The 17,926-nt window shown below is 56.1% G+C and overlaps 1 protein-coding gene across 6 annotated transcripts in view; it reads right to left on the minus strand.

Annotated features, from left to right (window-relative positions):
* The window catches only part of BRD3 (bromodomain containing 3), a 29,324-nt gene extending 15,567 nt beyond the window's left edge, over window positions 1-13,757 (minus strand). For 3 of the 6 annotated variants that reach the window (XM_075324329.1, XM_075324325.1, XM_075324330.1), the window contains exons 1-6: window positions 13,603-13,705; window positions 4,724-5,034; window positions 1,725-1,862; window positions 1,469-1,619; window positions 1,210-1,392; window positions 779-996 (exon numbers count right to left, since the gene is read on the minus strand). In XM_075324329.1, the coding sequence (XP_075180444.1) occupies window positions 779-996; window positions 1,210-1,392; window positions 1,469-1,619; window positions 1,725-1,862; window positions 4,724-4,924 (891 nt within the window). In that variant the 5' untranslated portion in view covers window positions 4,925-5,034; window positions 13,603-13,705. Of the gene's footprint in view, window positions 1-778; window positions 997-1,209; window positions 1,393-1,468; window positions 1,620-1,724; window positions 1,863-4,723; window positions 5,035-5,180; window positions 5,314-13,186; window positions 13,272-13,602 lie in introns of those variants that run through there. The other 3 variants (XM_075324326.1, XM_075324327.1, XM_075324328.1) reach the window with 3 other exon arrangements.
* Between the last annotated feature and the right edge of the window lie 4,169 nt (window positions 13,758-17,926).

Here is a 17,926-nt window from a genome sequence, read left to right on the forward strand (position 1 = left end):
GGAGGAATATAGCTATCCAACAGCATGTGTGAAAAAGACTTAGGTATACTAATAGCTCACAGAGTGAACATGAGTCAACAGTGTGATGCAGCAGCAAAAAAGGCAAACACCATTCTAGGATGTATTAACAGAAGCATACAGTCTAGATCACGTGAAGTCCTTATCCCCCTTTACTCCTTTTTGGTCAGACCTCATCTGGAATATTGTGTACAGTTCTGGGCACCACATTTTACATCAACAAACTGGAGTAAGTTCAGAGAAGAGTGACCAGAATGGTGACTGGTCTGCAAACCATGTCCTATGAGGATCGGTTACAGGATTTAGGATTGTTTAGCTTGCAAAAGAGAAGACTGAGAGGAGACCCAAGAGCGGTCTACAAATATCGTACAGGCTGTCACACTGTAGAGGGATCAGTTTTATTCTCATTTTCACAAGCAAAGACTAGAAGCAATGGGAAGAAATTGATGGGGAGGAGACACAGATTAGATATTAGAAAAAACGTATTGAGAGTGAGGGTGATCAACGAGTGGAACAGGCGGCCACGAGAGGTGGTGAGTTCTCCTTCAATGGAAGTCTTTAAAAAGAGGTTGGACGGAAATCTGCCTGGGATGATTTAGTGAATCCTGCTTTGAGTAGGGGGTTGGAATAGATGACCCAGGAGGTCCATTCCAACTCTACCATTCTATGATGCTATGATGCCGTGATCTGCTATGACTAAAAGCGCCTTCAGCCTCAGAGAAGGTAAAAACCATCTGGAACAACAAACGTTCTCCATTACCTTAACAACTGGGGCGGCTGGAGGAACAACTGGTGGTGGTGGGACTGGGGCGGCTGGAGGCGGCTGTGGAGCGGCGGTGGCAGCTGGTACCGTTACATTAGCAGTTATAGTTGGCACAGGAGTGGCAGCGATGACCGGCGTCTGGGATACTAGAGGAGCGATGTTGGTGAGCTGGACTGTGGGGTTGACTGTGGAGATACTGGAGGTCTGGCTCGTGGCTGGAAGGAGACAATGGAGACATGTAACGGCGGCAGGATCATCAGTGTCAGGCATTACCCGCCCCGCGGAGTATCATCGGTGAGATGACGGCTGGCGGAGCAGAGGAGAGCGCTGGACGTGCAGGAAGCCGCATGCTGCAGGCGCCTCTGCCCCGGATACAGCACTGCATCTGTGCCGGGATCCCTGCAGACAGCACACAAAACACTGGACACCTTTAAATCGCTCCCGACGCCTCTCCACAGGTGGCTCGGCTCGTCTTCCGGAGCTGCGCTCCACTACGGCAGGCTTGGGAGGACTGCGCTCCACTACAGGCGCTTTGGGAGGGCTGCGCTCCACGACCACCGGTTTGGGAGATGGAGCAGCTTTCTCTACGGGTGGCTCTGGTTCTGGGATTACTGAAAAAAATGGATCTGGTTAGGACGCCATTGTAAAAGGCTTGTCCCCATGGTCAGGCTGCAGGATGGCGGGTACCTGGGGTTGGTGCGGCTGGAGGGGGCGGCTTTTTCCCTTTGCCTTTTGGGACAGGAGGCAGCAGCTCCACCTCTTCCTGGGGCATCTGTGCTACTTTCTGAAGGAAAATCTTTTCCAAGGCTTGAGCCATCAGAACGATGTCATCTGTGGACTAAGGAGAGCAGCAGCCATTACCAGCAGGACCAGAAGCCAGAACCATGTGGCCTCTCACAAGGAGGCCGGCCTCACTCTGCAGATGGACGCACACAGCGCCTACCTTGTTGTAGATGTAACAATTGGTGAACATGGTGTTGAAGTCCTGCATGCACTCGCTGGCGCTCCAATAGTAATTACTCTCCAGCCTCTTCTTTATCGTCCCCATATCCATCGGGTTCTTAATGATCTTGTGATAGTCCTGAAAGCAGAAGAAACAGCATGAGCGAAGGTCAGAGCCGGGGAGTGGGGTGTCAAATGGAGGCTCAAGGGGGAGGTCAGAAATGCAGGCTCAAGGAGAGGAGGGGGGGGGCAGAAATGGAGGCTCAGGGAGGGAAGGGGATCAGAAATGGAGGCTCAAGGAGGGGGGGGGTGGTCAGAAATGGAGGCTCAAGGAGGGGGGGGGGGTCAGAAATGGAGGCTCAAGGGGGGTGGTGGTCAGAAATGGAGGCTCAAGGAGGGGGGGGGGGGTGTCAGAAATGGAGGCTCAAGGGAGGGGGTCAAAAATGGAGGCTCAAGGGGGGGGGGGGAAATCAGAAATGGAGGCTCAAGGCCCCCCCCCCCCTTGAGCCTCCATTTCTGACACCCCCCCCTTTGAGCCTGCATTTCAGAAATGGAGGCTCAAGGAGGGGGGGGGGGGTCAGAAATGGAGGCTCAAGGAGGAGGGGGTCAGAAATGGAGGCTCAAGGAGGGGGGGGGGGGTCAGAAATGGAGGCTCAAGGGGGGGGCAGAAATTCAGGCTCAAGGGGGGGGGGGGAATCAGAAATGGAGGCTCAAGGCCCCCCCCCCTTGAGCCTCCATTTCTGACACACACCCCCCTTTGAGCCTGCATTTCAGAAATGGAGGCGCAAGGAGGGGGGGGGGTCAGAAATGGAGGCTCAAGGAGGAGGGGGGGGGGTCAGAAATGGAGGCTCGGGGGGGGGGGGGGTGTCAAAAATGGAGGCTCGGGGGGGGGGTCACAACTGGAGGCTCAAGGGGGAGGGGTCACAACCTGGAGGCTCAAGGGGGAGGGGGGTCACAACCTGGAGGCTCAAGGGGGAGGGGGTCACAACCTGGAGGCTCAAGGGGGAGGGGTCACAACCTGGAGGCTCAAGGGGGAGGGTCACAACCTGGAGGCTCAAGGGGGAGGGTCACAACCTGGAGGCTCAAGGGGGAGGGTCACAACCTGGAGGCTCAAGGGGGAGGGGTCACAACCTGGAGGCTCAAGGGGGAGGGGTCACAACCTGGAGGCTCAAGGGGGAGGGGTCACAACCTGGAGGCTCAAGGGGGAGGGGTCAACCTGGAGGCTCAAGGGGGAGGGGTCAACCTGGAGGCTCAGGGGGGAGGGGTCACAACCTGGAGGCTCAGGGGGGAGGGGTCACAACCTGGAGGCTCAGGGGGGAGGGTCACAACCTGGAGGCTCAGGGGGGGAAGGTCACAACCTGGAGGCTCAGGGGGGAAGGTCACAACCTGGAGGCTCAGGGGGGAGGGTCACAACCTGGAGGATCAGGGGGGAGGGTCACAAATGGAGGCTTGGGGGGGGGGGGGGGGGGGGGGGGAGGGTTCAGAATTGGAGGCTCAGGGGGTCCGAGGATGACAGTGCAACACTCGAAATGGAGGCTCACGGGGGTCAGCGTCGGCAGATTTCTGAGATAAAATGGAGGAATGTGTGGCACAGGTTAGGAGCTCTGCTTTCTGTCAGAGGACACTACCATGTTACCCCATGAGCGGCAGGGATGCTCCTGGTCTGACTATTTGTTACAATGTGTTAGTGCAGGGTATTGCCCTGCAGTTAAGGCTCTAGATTACACATGATGTTTGGATGTGGACGGGTGCATTCAACGGGGGCCATTGGTGCTTGGATGTGGGTGGATGGGTGTGGCCTGTGGGGGCCATTGATGTTTGGCTGTGGGTGGATGGGTGCGGCCTGTGGGGGTCATTGATGTTTGGCTGTGGATGGGTGTGGCCTGTGGGGGTCATTGATGTTTGGCTGTGGGTGGATGGGTGCGGCCTGTGGGGGGCCATTGATGTTTGGCTGTGGGTGGATGGGTGCGGCCTGTGGGGGGCCATTGATGTTTGGCTGTGGGTTGGTGCAGCCTGTGGGGGGCCATTGATGTTTGGCTGTGGGTTGGTGCAGCCTGTGGGGGGCCATTGATGTTTGGCTGTGGGTTGGTGCAGCCTGTGGGGGGCCATTGATGTTTGGCTGTGGGTTGGTGCAGCCTGTGGGGGGCCATTGATGTTTGGCTGTGGGTTGGTGCAGCCTGTGGGGGGCCATTGATGTTTGGCTGTGGGTTGGTGCAGCCTGTGGGGGGCCATTGATGTTTGGCTGTGGGTTGGTGCAGCCTGTGGGGGGCCATTGATGTTTGGCTGTGGGTTGGTGCAGCCTGTGGGGGGCCATTGATGTTTGGCTGTGGGTTGGTGCAGCCTGTGGGGGGCCATTGATGTTTGGCTGTGGGTTGGGGCAGCCTGTGGGGGACCATTGATGTTTGGCTGTGGGTTGGTGCAGCCTGTGGGGGACCATTGATGTTTGGCTGTGGGTTGGTGCAGCCTGTGGGGGACCATTGATGTTTGGCTGTGGGTTGGTGCAGCCTGTGGGGGGCCATTGATGTTTGGCTGTGGGTTGGTGCAGCCTGTGGGGGACCATTGATGTTTGGCTGTGGGTTGGTGCAGCCTGTGGGGGACCATTGATGTTTGGCTGTGGGTTGGTGCAGCCTGTGGGGGACCATTGATGTTTGGCTGTGGGTTGGTGCAGCCTGTGGGGGACCATTGATGTTTGGCTGTGGGTTGGTGCGGCCTGTGGGGACCATTGATGTTTGGCTGTGGGTTGGTGCGGCCTGTGGGGGCCATTGATGTTTGGCTGTGAGTTGGTGCAGCCTGTGGGGGGCCATGGATGTTTGGCTGTGAGTTGGTGCAGCTTGTGGGGGGCCATTGATGTTTGGCTGTGGGTGGATGGGTGCGGCCTGTGGGGGCCATTGATGTTTGGCTGTGGGTGGATGGGTGCGGCCTGTGGGGGCCATTGATGATTGGCTGTGGGTGCAGCCTTTGAGGGCCATTGATGTTTGGATGTGGGTGGGGGAAACTCACGGGCAGGTTCAGCTTGATGCAGTCCACGGGCTGGTAGAAGGGCCAGGCGAACTGATGCTTCCACAGCGTCTTCACCACCACGTTCTGCATGTACTGCAGCTGGTTGGTTTTGCGGCCGGGTTTGCTGGAGTTTGTGACTTCCGGGGGTGGTGGGTTCACGGGCCCCTGAGGAGCCTGAGCCGCAGCCGTGACGGCGGACATGTTGCTCTTCTCTGGGTCACTTCCTTTCACAGTAAATCTGCAGCACAATCACTACCTTTATGGCCCTCGCTGAGGAAGGACATCCCATCTCAGGAGTCCGACCATAGAACCTACAAGACGGGAGGAAAAAGGCGTCAGAACAGCGAACAAACCTAAGAACGCAGCTCACGGCCGCCGCTCACATCCACAGACGGCGGGAAAGGTTCAGTCCCTAGAGCCATTCATGAGGACAGGAAGGATAAATGGGGGCTCTTACGCTGTGGTGCGGAGGTCAGGAGGCAGCCATCGTGGATCAGGAGGCCATGCTTAACGAGACCTATAGCTCAGCATTCAGATTCCTCACCAGCTGTCGCTCTGCTTCTTCAGGAGCACCAAGAAAAGGCTCAAGACTGCAGTGTAAAAATCAGCAAATTAACGATATTCCCAAAAAAGCAAGGACGCCCAGTGAGGAATCCACACACCGGCCGTCCACAGACAAAGATGGCTACTAATCCCCTCCGCCCACCCGACATGTCACATAGAGAGGGGAGAGGCACCACCTATCTCTCCTGAAATCCTCTGCACTGCTGCAGGGACTCCACCGTGCACCACTCCTGACATCACAGGTCTCACCACGCCGCAAAAAACATCCGACACTTTCTGCTAACAAGGAAAACAGAGCGGCAAAGCGGAGCGTCGGCAGAACCGCGTCCTGACCAAACATCCGAGGAACAAGACACTCAGCAGGAATCTGTGGAGGACGGGCACAAGCCGAAACACCGAACCAACCAACAAGCAAAGAAATGTTCAGAGATCGGCGAGAACCACCCTCACCTTCACATCAATGTGAATAAACCCCAATCACCGAAAAAGTCTCCAAACACTGAGGACAAGGATCCAGCATCTACCATCGATAATCTCCAACACACAGCCGCAGCAGTGCACCCCAGAACAGCGCACAAGTCCCCCACAAACAGCTGACACACTGTACACCAAGGGGCCCCCCCAGAGACCACTAAAGATCCTGCACCATAATGTCTCCCCCTCCAAAGAGCCCACGCAGTATGTACAGCAAGCCCACCCAACTCCAAACATTCTGCACCGTAATGACCCCACAATGCACACAACCCCAGCATCGCACCCTCGGAGAACCGCGGAGGATGAAGCCCAAACTGTATGAGCCGATAACGGTCCCAGTCACGATTCCCCCATCAATACTGCAGGTCAGGACAGTCCAGGGGGCAAGAAAGCCCACGAATAATCAGACGCAATGTCAAGAGACCAAGAGGAGTCCACCAGGTAATAGAAATAAAGCTTTCACAGCGTCCCAGAGTAGGTGAAGAACCTTCTTTAATCTGACGTTGCAGTCTGCCACCGTAGCCCTGTATCCGGCGTGTCTGATAGAGGAGTGATGTTTCAGCCTGCCGTAGCCCTGTATCCGGCGTGCCTGATAGAGGAGTGATGTTTCAGCCTGCCATAGCCCTGTATCCGGCGTGTCTGATAGAGGAGTGATGTTTCAGCCTGCCGTAGCCCTGTATCCGGCGTGTCTGATAGAGGAGTGATGTTTCAGCCTGCCATAGCCCTGTATCCGGCGTGTCTGATAGATGAGTGACGTTTCAGCCTGCCGTAGCCCTGTATCCGGCGTGCCTGATAGAGGAGTGATGTTTCAGCCTGCCGTAGCCCTGTATCCGGCGTGTCTGATAGATGAATGACGTTTCAGTCTGCCGTAGCCCTGTATCCGGCGTGTCTGATAGAGGAGTCATGTTTCAGTCTGACGTAGCCCTGTATCCGGCGTGTCTGATAGATGAGTGATGTTTCAGCCTGTCGTAGCCCTGTATCCGGCGTGCCTGATAGATCAGTGATGTTTCAGTCTGACGTAGCCCTGTATCCGGCGTGTCTGATAGATGAGTGATGTTTCAGCCTGTCGTAGCCCTGTATCCGGTGTGTCTGATAGATGAATGACGTTTCAGCCTGCCATAGCCCTGTATCCGGCGTGTCTGATAGATGAATGACGTTTCAGCCTGCCGTAGCCCTGTATCCGGCGTGTCTGATAGATGAATGACGTTTCAGCCTGCCGTAGCCCTGTATCCGGCGTGTCTGATAGATGAATGACGTTTCAGTCTGTCGTAGCCCTGTATCCGGCGTGTCTGATAGATGAATGATGTTTCAGCCTGTCGTAGCCCTGTATCCGGCGTGCCTGATAGATCAGTGATGTTTCAGTCTGACGTAGCCCTGTATCCGGCGTGTCTGATAGATGAGTGATGTTTCAGCCTGTCGTAGCCCTGTATCCGGCGTGCCTGATAGATCAGTGATGTTTCAGCCTGCCATAGCCCTGTATCCGGCGTGTCTGATAGATGAGTGACGTTTCAGCCTGCCGTAGCCCTGTATCCGGCGTGCCTGATAGATCAGTGATGTTTCAGCCTGCCATAGCCCTGTATCCGGCGTGTCTGATAGATGAGTGATGTTTCAGCCTGCCGTAACCCTGTATCCGGCCGTGTCTGGTAGAGGAGTGACGTTTCAGCCTGCCGTAGCCCTGTATCCGGCGTGTCTGATAGATCAGTGATGTTTCAGCCTGCCGTAGCCCTGTATCCGGCGTGTCTGATAGATGAATGACGTTGCAGTCTGCCACCGTAGCCCTGTATCCGGCGTGTCTGATAGATGAATGATGTTTCAGTCTGCCGTAGCCCTGTATCCGGCGTGTCTAATAGATGAATGACGTTTCAGTCTGCCGTAGCCCTGTATCCGGTGTGTCTGATAGATGAGTGACGTTTCAGCCTGCCGTAACCCTGTATCCGGCGTGTCTGATAGATCAGTGATGTTTCAGCCTGCCGTAGCCCTGTATCCGGCGTGTCTGATAGATGAGTGACGTTTCAGTCTGCCGTAACCCTGTATCCGGCGTGTCTGATAGAGGAGTGACGTTGCAGTCTGCCACCGTAGCCCTGTATCCAGCGTGTCTGATAGATGAGTGATGTTTCAGCCTGCCGTAGCCCTGTATCCGGCGTGTCTGATAGATGAGTGACGTTTCAGCCTGCCGTTACCCTGTATCCGGCGTGTCTGATAGACGAGTGACGTTTCAGCCTGCCGTAGCCCTGTATCCGGCGTGTCTGATAGATCAGTGATGTTTCAGCCTGCCGTAGCCCTGTAACCGGCGTGTCTGACAGACGAGTGACGTTTCAGCCTGCCGTAGCCCTGTATCCGGCGTGTCTGATAGACGAGTGACGTTTCAGCCTGCCGTAGCCCTGTATCCGGCGTGTCTGATAGATCAGTGATGTTTCAGCCTGCCGTAGCCCTGTATCCGGCGTGTCTGATAGATCAGTGACGTTTCAGCCTGCCGTAGCCCTGTATCCGGCGTGTCTGATAGATGAATGACGTTGCAGTCTGCCACCGTAGCCCTGTATTCGGCGTGTCTGATAGATGAATGACGTTTCAGTCTGCCGTAGCCCTGTATCCGGCGTGTCTGATAGATGAGTGACGTTTCAGCCTGCCGTAGCCCTGTATCCGGCGTGTCTAATAGATGAATGACGTTTCAGCCTGCCGTAGCCCTGTATCCGGCGTGTCTGATAGAGGAGTGACGTTTCAGCCTGCCGTAGCCCTGTATCCGGCGTGTCTGATAGATGAATGACGTTTCAGCCTGCCGTAGCCCTGTATCCGGCGTGTCTGATAGAGGAGTGACGTTTCAGCCTGCCGTAGCCCTGTATCCGGCGTGTCTAATAGATGAATGACGTTGCAGTCTGCCACCGTAGCCCTGTATTCGGCGTGTCTGATAGATGAATGACGTTTCAGTCTGCCGTAGCCCTGTATCCGGCGTGTCTGATAGATGAGTGACGTTTCAGCCTGCCGTAGCCCTGTATCCGGCGTGTCTGATAGATGAGTGACGTTTCAGCCTGCCGTAGCCCTGTATCCGGCGTGTCTGATAGATGAGTGACGTTTCAGCCTGCCGTAGCCCTGTATCCGGCGTGTCTGATAGAGGAGTGACGTTTCAGCCTGCCGTAGCCCTGTATCCGGCGTGTCTGATAGATCAGTGACGTTTCAGCCTGCCATAGCCCTGTATCCGGCGTGTCTGATAGAGGAGTGATGTTTCAGTCTGACGTAGCCCTGTATCCGGCGTGTCTGATAGAGGAGTGACGTTTCAGTCTGCCGTAACCCTGTATCCGGCGTGTCTGATAGAGAAGTGACGTTGCAGTCTGCCACCGTAGCCCTGTATCCGGCGTGTCTGATAGATGAGTGATGTTTCAGCCTGCCGTAGCCCTGTATCCGGCGTGTCTGATAGATGAGTGACGTTTCAGCCTGCCGTAGCCCTGTATCCGGCGTGTCTGATAGACGAGTGACGTTTCAGCCTGCCGTAGCCCTGTATCCGGCGTGTCTGATAGATCAGTGATGTTTCAGTCTGACGTAACCCTGTATCCGGCGTGTCTGATAGATCAGTAATGTTTCAGTCTGACGTAACCCTGTATCCGGCGTGTCTGATAGAGGAGTGACGTTTCAGCCTGCCGTAACCCTGTATCCGGCGTGTCTGATAGATCAGTGATGTTTCAGTCTGTCGTAGCCCTGTATCCGGCGTGTGATAGATCAGTGACGTTGCAGTCTGGCGTAGTTCTGTGCCTATAGTCGGTGGAAATGTTGCACTTATGGTGGATGATTTTTCACCTTCTCTGGGACGCCGTCAAATATCTATTTATACGGCTCTTCCGTCAGTCTAAACATGCGGACCCCCATCACCGGCCCCCTGTGGTCACATTGTGGCCAAGCAAGTCCAACCAGTCCAGGTCAGAGAAGATGATAGAATCGGCACGGACGCAAGCCGGTGACTCCGGCCTCACAGTGTCTGTGCGCAAGTCTCTTGCCGCACATGACCACAAGAATGAGACACTGACAGCCCTGCATGACATCTGGAGAGATGACTGTCACCTGCCAGCAAATCACGCGCACAAATACCACATGTGAACACAGCCCAAAAAAAAAAGAGGGCACCATATCCGGAGCCAAATATACAAGCTGCCGCCGGACCGGGCCTCACAGCGTCTGCAGTCATCAAATAGAGGGCCAGCAGACTGTGGATAGAGGCCTGGCTGAAAACACAGCTCTGGAGCCAGGCTGCAGTGTAAAGAATGGAGACCTGAGTGTTCATTTGTGACGGCAACATCCATGTGTGATGGTTAGTAATCTGCAAAGGAAGAAATCCACACACGGCATCAACAAAACTGGATGTAGCCATGGCAACCAAAATGGAAGCCTCCATCTATTCGGCTGGGTTTTAGGCGATGTCCGCCAGCTGCATTCTAGCTTCAGAACTAAACTGCAGCGTTTTGACAAATGCAAAAAAAGCGGTAAAAACTTTTCGATGCGTTTTTTGCCATGTTTTGAGATTGAGAAGTCAATGGCTGGAAAACGCAACCAAAACGCACTGACGTGACACGCTGCCTAAAAACAGCAACGTGCGCATGGAACTTTCTGATTGCCTGTAGACTTCGCTGGGGAAGCACAACGTAGACATTCTGTCACTGACACTGTCAAGAAAAAAAGCAACGTGCGCAAAGACCCTCAATGTGGCGTATTCTCTGCAGATCTCACACAGAGCAACAAGTCACATCCGCAGCCAAAAGTGATATTGTAATGCCCATCACACGCCACGAGGGTCCTGAGCCCGTCATACACTGCAGTGCCCATCACACGCCACGAGGGTCCTGAGCCCGTCATACACTGCAGTGCCCATCACACGCCACGAGGGTCCTGAGCCCGTCATACACTGCAGTGCCCATCACACGCCACGAGGGTCCTGAGCCCGTCATACACTGCAGTGCCCATCACACACTACGAGGGTCCTGAGCCCGTCATACACTGCAGTGCCCATCACACACTACGAGGGTCCTGGGCCCGTCATACACTGCAGTGCCCATCACACACTACGAGGATCCTGGGCCCGTCATACACTGCAGTGCCCATCACACGCCACGAGGGTCCTGAGCCCGTCATACACTGCAGTGCCCATCACACACTACGAGGGTCCTGAGCCCGTCATACACTGCAGTGCCCATCACACACTACGAGGATCCTGGGCCCGTCATACACTGCAGTGCCCATCACACGACACGAGGGTCCTGAGCCCGTCATACACTGCACATCACACACTGCAGTGCCCATCACACGCCACGAGGCTCGAGCCAGTCATACACTGCAGTGCCCATCACACGCCACGAAGGTCCTCAGCTTGTCATACACTACAGTGCCCATCACACACCATGAGGGTCCGGAGCCTGTCATACACCATAAGGGTCCTGAGCCTGTCATACACTACAGTGCCCATCATACACCATGAGGGTTCTGAGCCCATCATACACTGCAGTGCCCATCACACGCCACAAGGGTCCTGAGCCCGTCATACACTGCAGTGCCCATCACACGCTACAAGTGTTCTGAGCCCGTCATACACTGGAGTGCCCATCAGATGCCACGAGGGTCCTAAGCCAGTCATACACTGCAGTGCCCATCACATGCTACAAGGGTTCTGAGCCCATCATACACTGCAGTACCCAGATGCCACGAGGGTCCTAAGGAAAACACAGCGGCTCATAAATGGATGAGGCCAGGTGTGTCAACAGGACACCGAATATAAGAGATAAACACGGGTACCTAATGTACAAGGCTCGGGGTGATGATCTGTGGAGCTACAGTGACAGATCCTGGGCACAATGGCTCCTGAATTTTTGCTGACAGACACCACAACTCCCAGCATGGCCCAAAAAGCTGCACTGCTCCTGGTCCTATTGCTGCATAGAACGTGAACCAGGCAAAGATTGCCCCAGAGTTGCCCGCTGCTCACCAACGCCCCACAGACCACCTGCGCGTTTCTGGGGCGTCCAGGGATCATCATGCCGCCATCAGATGCAGGGAGAAACCTATTTTAATCTTTCAGCAAAAAAACACGGGGAGGGCGGAAAACCGGCACCTACTAATTACACACACAAACAGAGGCATCAGGTTATTCCCCAAAAGATCGAGAACATCAGATCAACAAATCCCCGAGCAGCAGAAGACGCTAATCAGTGGCCAGGAAGGAATATTGTGTAACCCCCAGGAGAAGCCCCCACAACAGCCCAGACCCCGACACCACCGTCACAACAAACAGCAGACTCGCAACATCTCCTGAGCACACGACATGCTGCTTATGCTGGGAGTTGTAGTTCCACAACAGCTGGAGACGCAGATGAGAAGAAAAATATATACATTAAGAGGGCAGAAACCAGAGGGGTCTGCACTGCAACCTGGGGGGGCAAACTGAGAACCCTCACCATCCTCCACACACGACAGCGCCATACCAGTCACCACATGCAGCGCCGCTCCGGCCATCACCCACCACATGACAGTGCCGCTACAGCCATCACTCCCTGCACACATCCCTAGCAGCAGGTAGGAGCCTCACATCCAGTAGCGGCACTGATGGGGGTCACTCGGGCCGGACACTGCAGCTGCCTCTACCTCCGGCCACCATGGCGCCGCGCCGGCCATCACTCCGGCCACCATGGCGCCGCGCCGGCCATCACTCCGGCCACCATGGCGCCGCGCCGGCCATCACTCCGGCCACCATGGCGCCGCGCCGGCCATCACTCCGGCCACCATGGCGCCGCGCCGGCCATCACTCCGGCCACCATGGCGCCGCGCCGGCCATCACTCCGGCCACCATGGCGCCGCGCCGGCCATCACTCCGGCCACCATGGCGCCGCGCCGGCCATCACTCCGGCCACCATGGCAGTGCGCCGGCCATCACTCCGGCCACCATGACAGCGCTCCGGCCACCATGACAGCATTCCGGACACCATGGCAGCATTCCGGACACCATGGCAGCACTCTGGACAGCATTCCGGACACCATGGCAGCACTCTGGACAGCATTCCGGACACCATGGCAGCACTCCGGACACCATGGCAGCACTCCGGACACCATGGCAGCACTCCGGACACCATGGCAGCACTCCGGACACCATGGCAGCACTCCGGACACCATGGCAGCACTCCGGACACCATGGCAGCACTCCGGACACCATGGTTGCACTCCGGCCAGCACTCCGGACACCATGGCAGCACTCCGGCCAGCACTCCGGACACCATGGCAGCACTCCGGACACCATGGCAGCACTCCGGCCAGCACTCCGGACACCATGGCAGCACTCCGGACACCATGGCAGCACTCCGGACACCATGGCAGCACTCTGGCCAGCATTCCGGACACCATGACAGCACTCCGGACAGCATCCCTCCCTACACACATTCCAGGTAGGAGCCTCACATCCATGGCCGGCACTGATGGGGGTCGCTCGGGCCGGCACTGTTGGGCTCCCCCTGTCCGCACTGATGAAGGCCCGGCCGGTCCCGCACTCTCAGCCCGGATCCGCCTCCTGCTCCCCCTCCCTGGATGTCTCCCCTTTAAAAGATGGCGGGCAGCGCAGCCGTCCCCCTCTCCCGGGCAGGCGCCCCCCGCAGCCCCCGGACACCCCGCCGCCCCCCGCCACTCGCAGTGGATCGCTCCGCGCGGAGGCTTTTGTTTTACAATGTATCACAAAGGCTGGTCCGGAGCGGCCGCTACCACAGGGCGGCGGGGAGGGGGCCCGGTCCGTGCTCCCCCTCCCCCCGGCGGCTCCCCGCACCCACCGTCCACATACAGACACACACACACGGGAGGAGCCGCGCAGCCCCCAGTATTACTTCGCCCCCCGCTCCGGATCGCTCCCCGCACAGCCCCTCCAGCGCCTCTTCTTTTTCTCCTCACCAAGGCAGCATAATAGACGAGTTCGAAGTGAGCAGCGCGCATGCGCCGACCCCACACAGCCCATCGGGATTTGTAGTCTCTGGGCCGCATGCGCCGCTACTGCAGGAAATGGAAGTGAGACGTCTGGACAGACTACAACTCCCAGCACCGCCCGGGGCTTTTCATCTCCTCCCCCTCCATGGAGTGGCCGGGAATGGGAGAGAGAGGCTGGTGCGGGGTGATTGCACGGTCAGCGGCTGGATGTGGCCCTGCTCCGGAGCTAATGCCGGGTCAGGGGGGCTGCAGGCCCCGGGGGTGCCGCTCACGGCTGCGCCGGACCTCCCGGCGGCCTCCTGTGTGCCCTGGCAGGGGGAGGCCTCAGTGTGACTGGGCAGGGGAGGCCCAGGACCCTCCTCCTCCGCCCCCGCCTCCTCCATGTCTGCCCTGTACTCCGCCACAGCAGCTCATTGTCCGCGGCCGCCGGGACTATGGAATATGTAGGGCCGTGGGGCAGTGATCTTCGGAATCGGGCCACCAGGACACAGCTGAAGGGGAAGATAGAGGTCCGTGTGGGCCAAGGGGGTAGTGATCCCCGGAGTAAGGAGCCACCAGGACTGTGCTATAGGGAAGATGGAAGCCTGTGTGGGCCCAGGGGACAATGATCCCCGGAGTAAGGGGCCACCAGGACTGGGCTACAGGGAAGATAGAGGCCAATGTGGGCCAAGGGGATAGTGATCCCCAGAGGCGGGGCTACAGGGAAGATGTCGGCCCAGGGGGCAGTAATAACAGGACTGAGCTACAGGAAAGATGGAAGCCCATGTGGGCCCAGGGGACAATGATCCCCAGAGTAAGAGACCACTAGGATTGGGTTGCAGGGAAGATGTGGGCCCAGGGGGCAGTGATCCCCGGAGTCATGGGCCAACAGGATCGGGCTGCAGGGAAGATGTGGGCCCAGGGGGCAGTGATCCCCGGAGTCATGGGCCAACAGGATCGGGCTGCAGGGAAGATGTGGGCCCAGTGGGCAGTGATCCCCGGAGTCATGGGCCACCAGGATTCAAGTGAAGATAGAGGTCCGTGTGGGCCAAGGGGCTAGTGATCCCTGAAGTCAGGGGCCAACAGGACCGAGCTACAGGGAAAATGTGGGCTCAGGCTTCAGTGATTCCCGGAGTCGGGCCACCAGGACTCAGCTGAAGGGGAAGATAGAGGCCTGCTACAGGGAAGATGGAAGCCCATGTGGGCCCAGGGAACAATGATCCCCGGAGTAAGAGGCCACTAGGACTGGGCTACAGGGAAGATAGAGGCCTTTATGGGCTAAGGGGGTAGTGATCCCCGTAGTCAGGTGCCAACAGGACCGGGCTACAGGGAAGATGGAAGCCCATGTGGGCCCAGGGTGCAATTATCCCCGGAGTAAGAGGCCACTAGGACTGGGCTGCAGGGAAGATGTGGGCCCAGGGGGCAGTGTTACCTGAAGTCAGGGGCCACCAGGACTTGGCCAAAGGGGAAGATAAAGGCCTGTGTGGGCCAAGGGGGTAGTGATCCCCAGAGTCAGGGGCCAACAGGATCGGGCTACAGGGAAGATAGAGGCCCATGTGGGCCCAGAGGACAATTATCCCCAGGGTGGGGGCCACCAGGCTACAGAGAAGTTAAGGGCCCATGTGGTAAACAAGGTGTATGGGGAAAGTCTTCAAATAAAAAAACAGACAGGGAAAAATAATTTCTCTACACTTGCTGGGTTAGTAATGGGGGTGTCAGATAGACCCCTCTCCGTTAGTAATGCCTGGGCTTGATGCCAGTTGACATTACACAGCTGACATCAGACCCAAAAGTATTACCCTGATCTTCACCGCACCAGGCTCAGTTGCGAATAGCCGGTTACAGAGCCAGAAATGGAGCATTTTATGAATGCGCCACTTCTGAGGCAGCTGCGGGCTGCTATTTTCCGGCTGGGAAGGCCCAAATAACCATTGACCTTCCCACCCTGATAACACCAGCACCCAACTGTCTGCTTTATCTGTGCTGGTTATAAAAAAATATAGGGGGGATCCCATGTAGTTTTTTATGTCTTTATTCTCGGCAGCGTACAGGCATCTTCTGCATGCAATAAAGCTTGTTGATTAACTGGTTGAAGCCTTTCAACAAACTTTATTACAAGCAACACCTGAACTAGGACAAAGACTTTTTTTTTTTTTAAAACATAGAGTTTGAGCTCCGGATACCCAATACGAACCCCCAAACTTTACCGTTTACGTTTGTTCATCCCTAATCCCGACCACAGAGGTAATATTCCTGCACTGCGGCCTTCACATGGCCGGATATTGAGTCACTATGGCTTTAGGACGCTACATTACTGCAGGGCCCCTCTACTCCAGCCTTTACCGCCCCCAACAGATCAGTATTTCATAGGTAACGCATCGGTGGGGACCTGCCATCATCTCTAATGCCTTGATCATTCCATCACCTGCAATACTAAGGAAACCCTAAACACATAGGACTGGAGATGAGGGGCAGAGAATAAAAGGGAGCCCGTCCAGGAGAAGCGCCAGGCCCCTCTGCAGGCAGAAGCACTGCTGTCTCCTTACATAGTGGCAGCCCCTGATTAGGACCGCCCACTTGGCTGAAACTCCCAGAATGAGCAGAGAGTTCAACAAATAAAGAATAAGTCACACTGAATGGTTTCCCACAACCCTGTAAATGAACCTGCTCTGCTCTTGCTGTGGAGCCTGTTCTGCTCTTGCTGTGGAGCCTGCTCCTGCTGAAACCTGCTCCACTGGTGCTCTGTGAATTGCTCTGCAAGATGTGCACGTCATCTAGACATGACACTTATAGCACAGTCTCACAATCTGCAAGATTTCCTGCCCCCACTGGGGGTAGATGGCAGAAAAGTAGAGGTGAAGCTGAGTGTGCGCTCAGTTAGCTCCGCACAGGAGCCGGAGACCCTGCTCACATTGGGTGCTAAACTCCAGTAATTCTCACAAAACCCAGGGGTGCGGGATTTTACCACCTCCAATCCACAAATGCCCAAATCCAGCCACTTGCCACGTACATGCCCCAGACATGCCAACATCCAGGCACTGCCCGCGCACATGCCCCCATCCAGGCACTTCCCGCGCACTTGCCCCAGACGTAGCCACGTCCAACTAATTCACGCTCACGTGCCCCAGAAGTGGTCACATCCAAGCACTTCCCGCTCACGTGCCTCAGACTTGCCAACATCCAGAAACTTCCCACACACGTGCCCTAGACGTACCAACATCCAGAAACTTCCCACACGTGCCCACATCCAGGCAACAAAAAAAAAAATCTTTCAATAAAAAAGGAGTGGACTGTATGAGGGAAGGACCGTATGAGGGGTGGATTTTATGAGGGATGGACTGTATGAGGGAAGGACTGTATGAGGGATGGACTGTATGCGGGAAGGACTGTATGAGGGGTATACTGTATGAGGGGAGGACCGTATGAGGGATGGACTATATGAGGGGAACACGGTATGAGGGGTGGATTGTATGAGGGGTGGACTGTATGAGGGATGGACTGTATGAGGGGCGGACTGTATGAGGGGCGGACTGTATGAGGGGAGGACTGTAAGGAGTGGACTGTATGAGGGGTGGACTGTATTAGGGGTGGACTGTGCAAGGGATATACTGTATGGGGGGTAGACTGTATGAGGGATGAACAGATATGAGGGATGGCCTGTATGAAGACTGGACTGTATGAGGGGAGGACCGGATGAGGGGTGGATTGTATGAGGGATGGACTGTATGGGGGTGGACTGTATGAGGGGTATACTGTATGAGGGGTGGACTGTATGAAGGGTGGATTGTATGAGGGATGGACTGTATGAGGGATGGTCTGTATAAGGGAAGGACTGTATGAGTGATGGACTGTATGAGGGGCGGACTTTATGAGGGATGGACTGTATGAGGGATGGACTGTATGAGGGGAGGACTGTATGAGGGGTGGACTGTATGAGGGGAGGACCGTATGAGGGGAGGACCGTATGAGGGGTGGACTGTATAAGGGGTGGACTGTATTAGGGGTAGACTGTGCAAGGGGTATACTGTATGGGGGGTAGACTGTATGAGGGATGAACAGATATGAGGGATGGCCTGTATGAAGACTGGACTGTATGAGGGGAGGACTGTATGAAGGGTGGACTGTATGAGGAATGGACTGTATGAAGGGTAGATTGTATGAGGGATGGACTGTATGAAGGGTAGATTGTATGAGGGATGGACTGTATGAGGGGAGGACTGTATGAAAGGTGGACTGTATGAGGGGAGT

This window comes from Anomaloglossus baeobatrachus, chromosome 9 (genome assembly GCF_048569485.1).
Source record: "Anomaloglossus baeobatrachus isolate aAnoBae1 chromosome 9, aAnoBae1.hap1, whole genome shotgun sequence".
NCBI classification, from domain to species: domain Eukaryota; kingdom Metazoa; phylum Chordata; class Amphibia; order Anura; family Aromobatidae; genus Anomaloglossus; species Anomaloglossus baeobatrachus.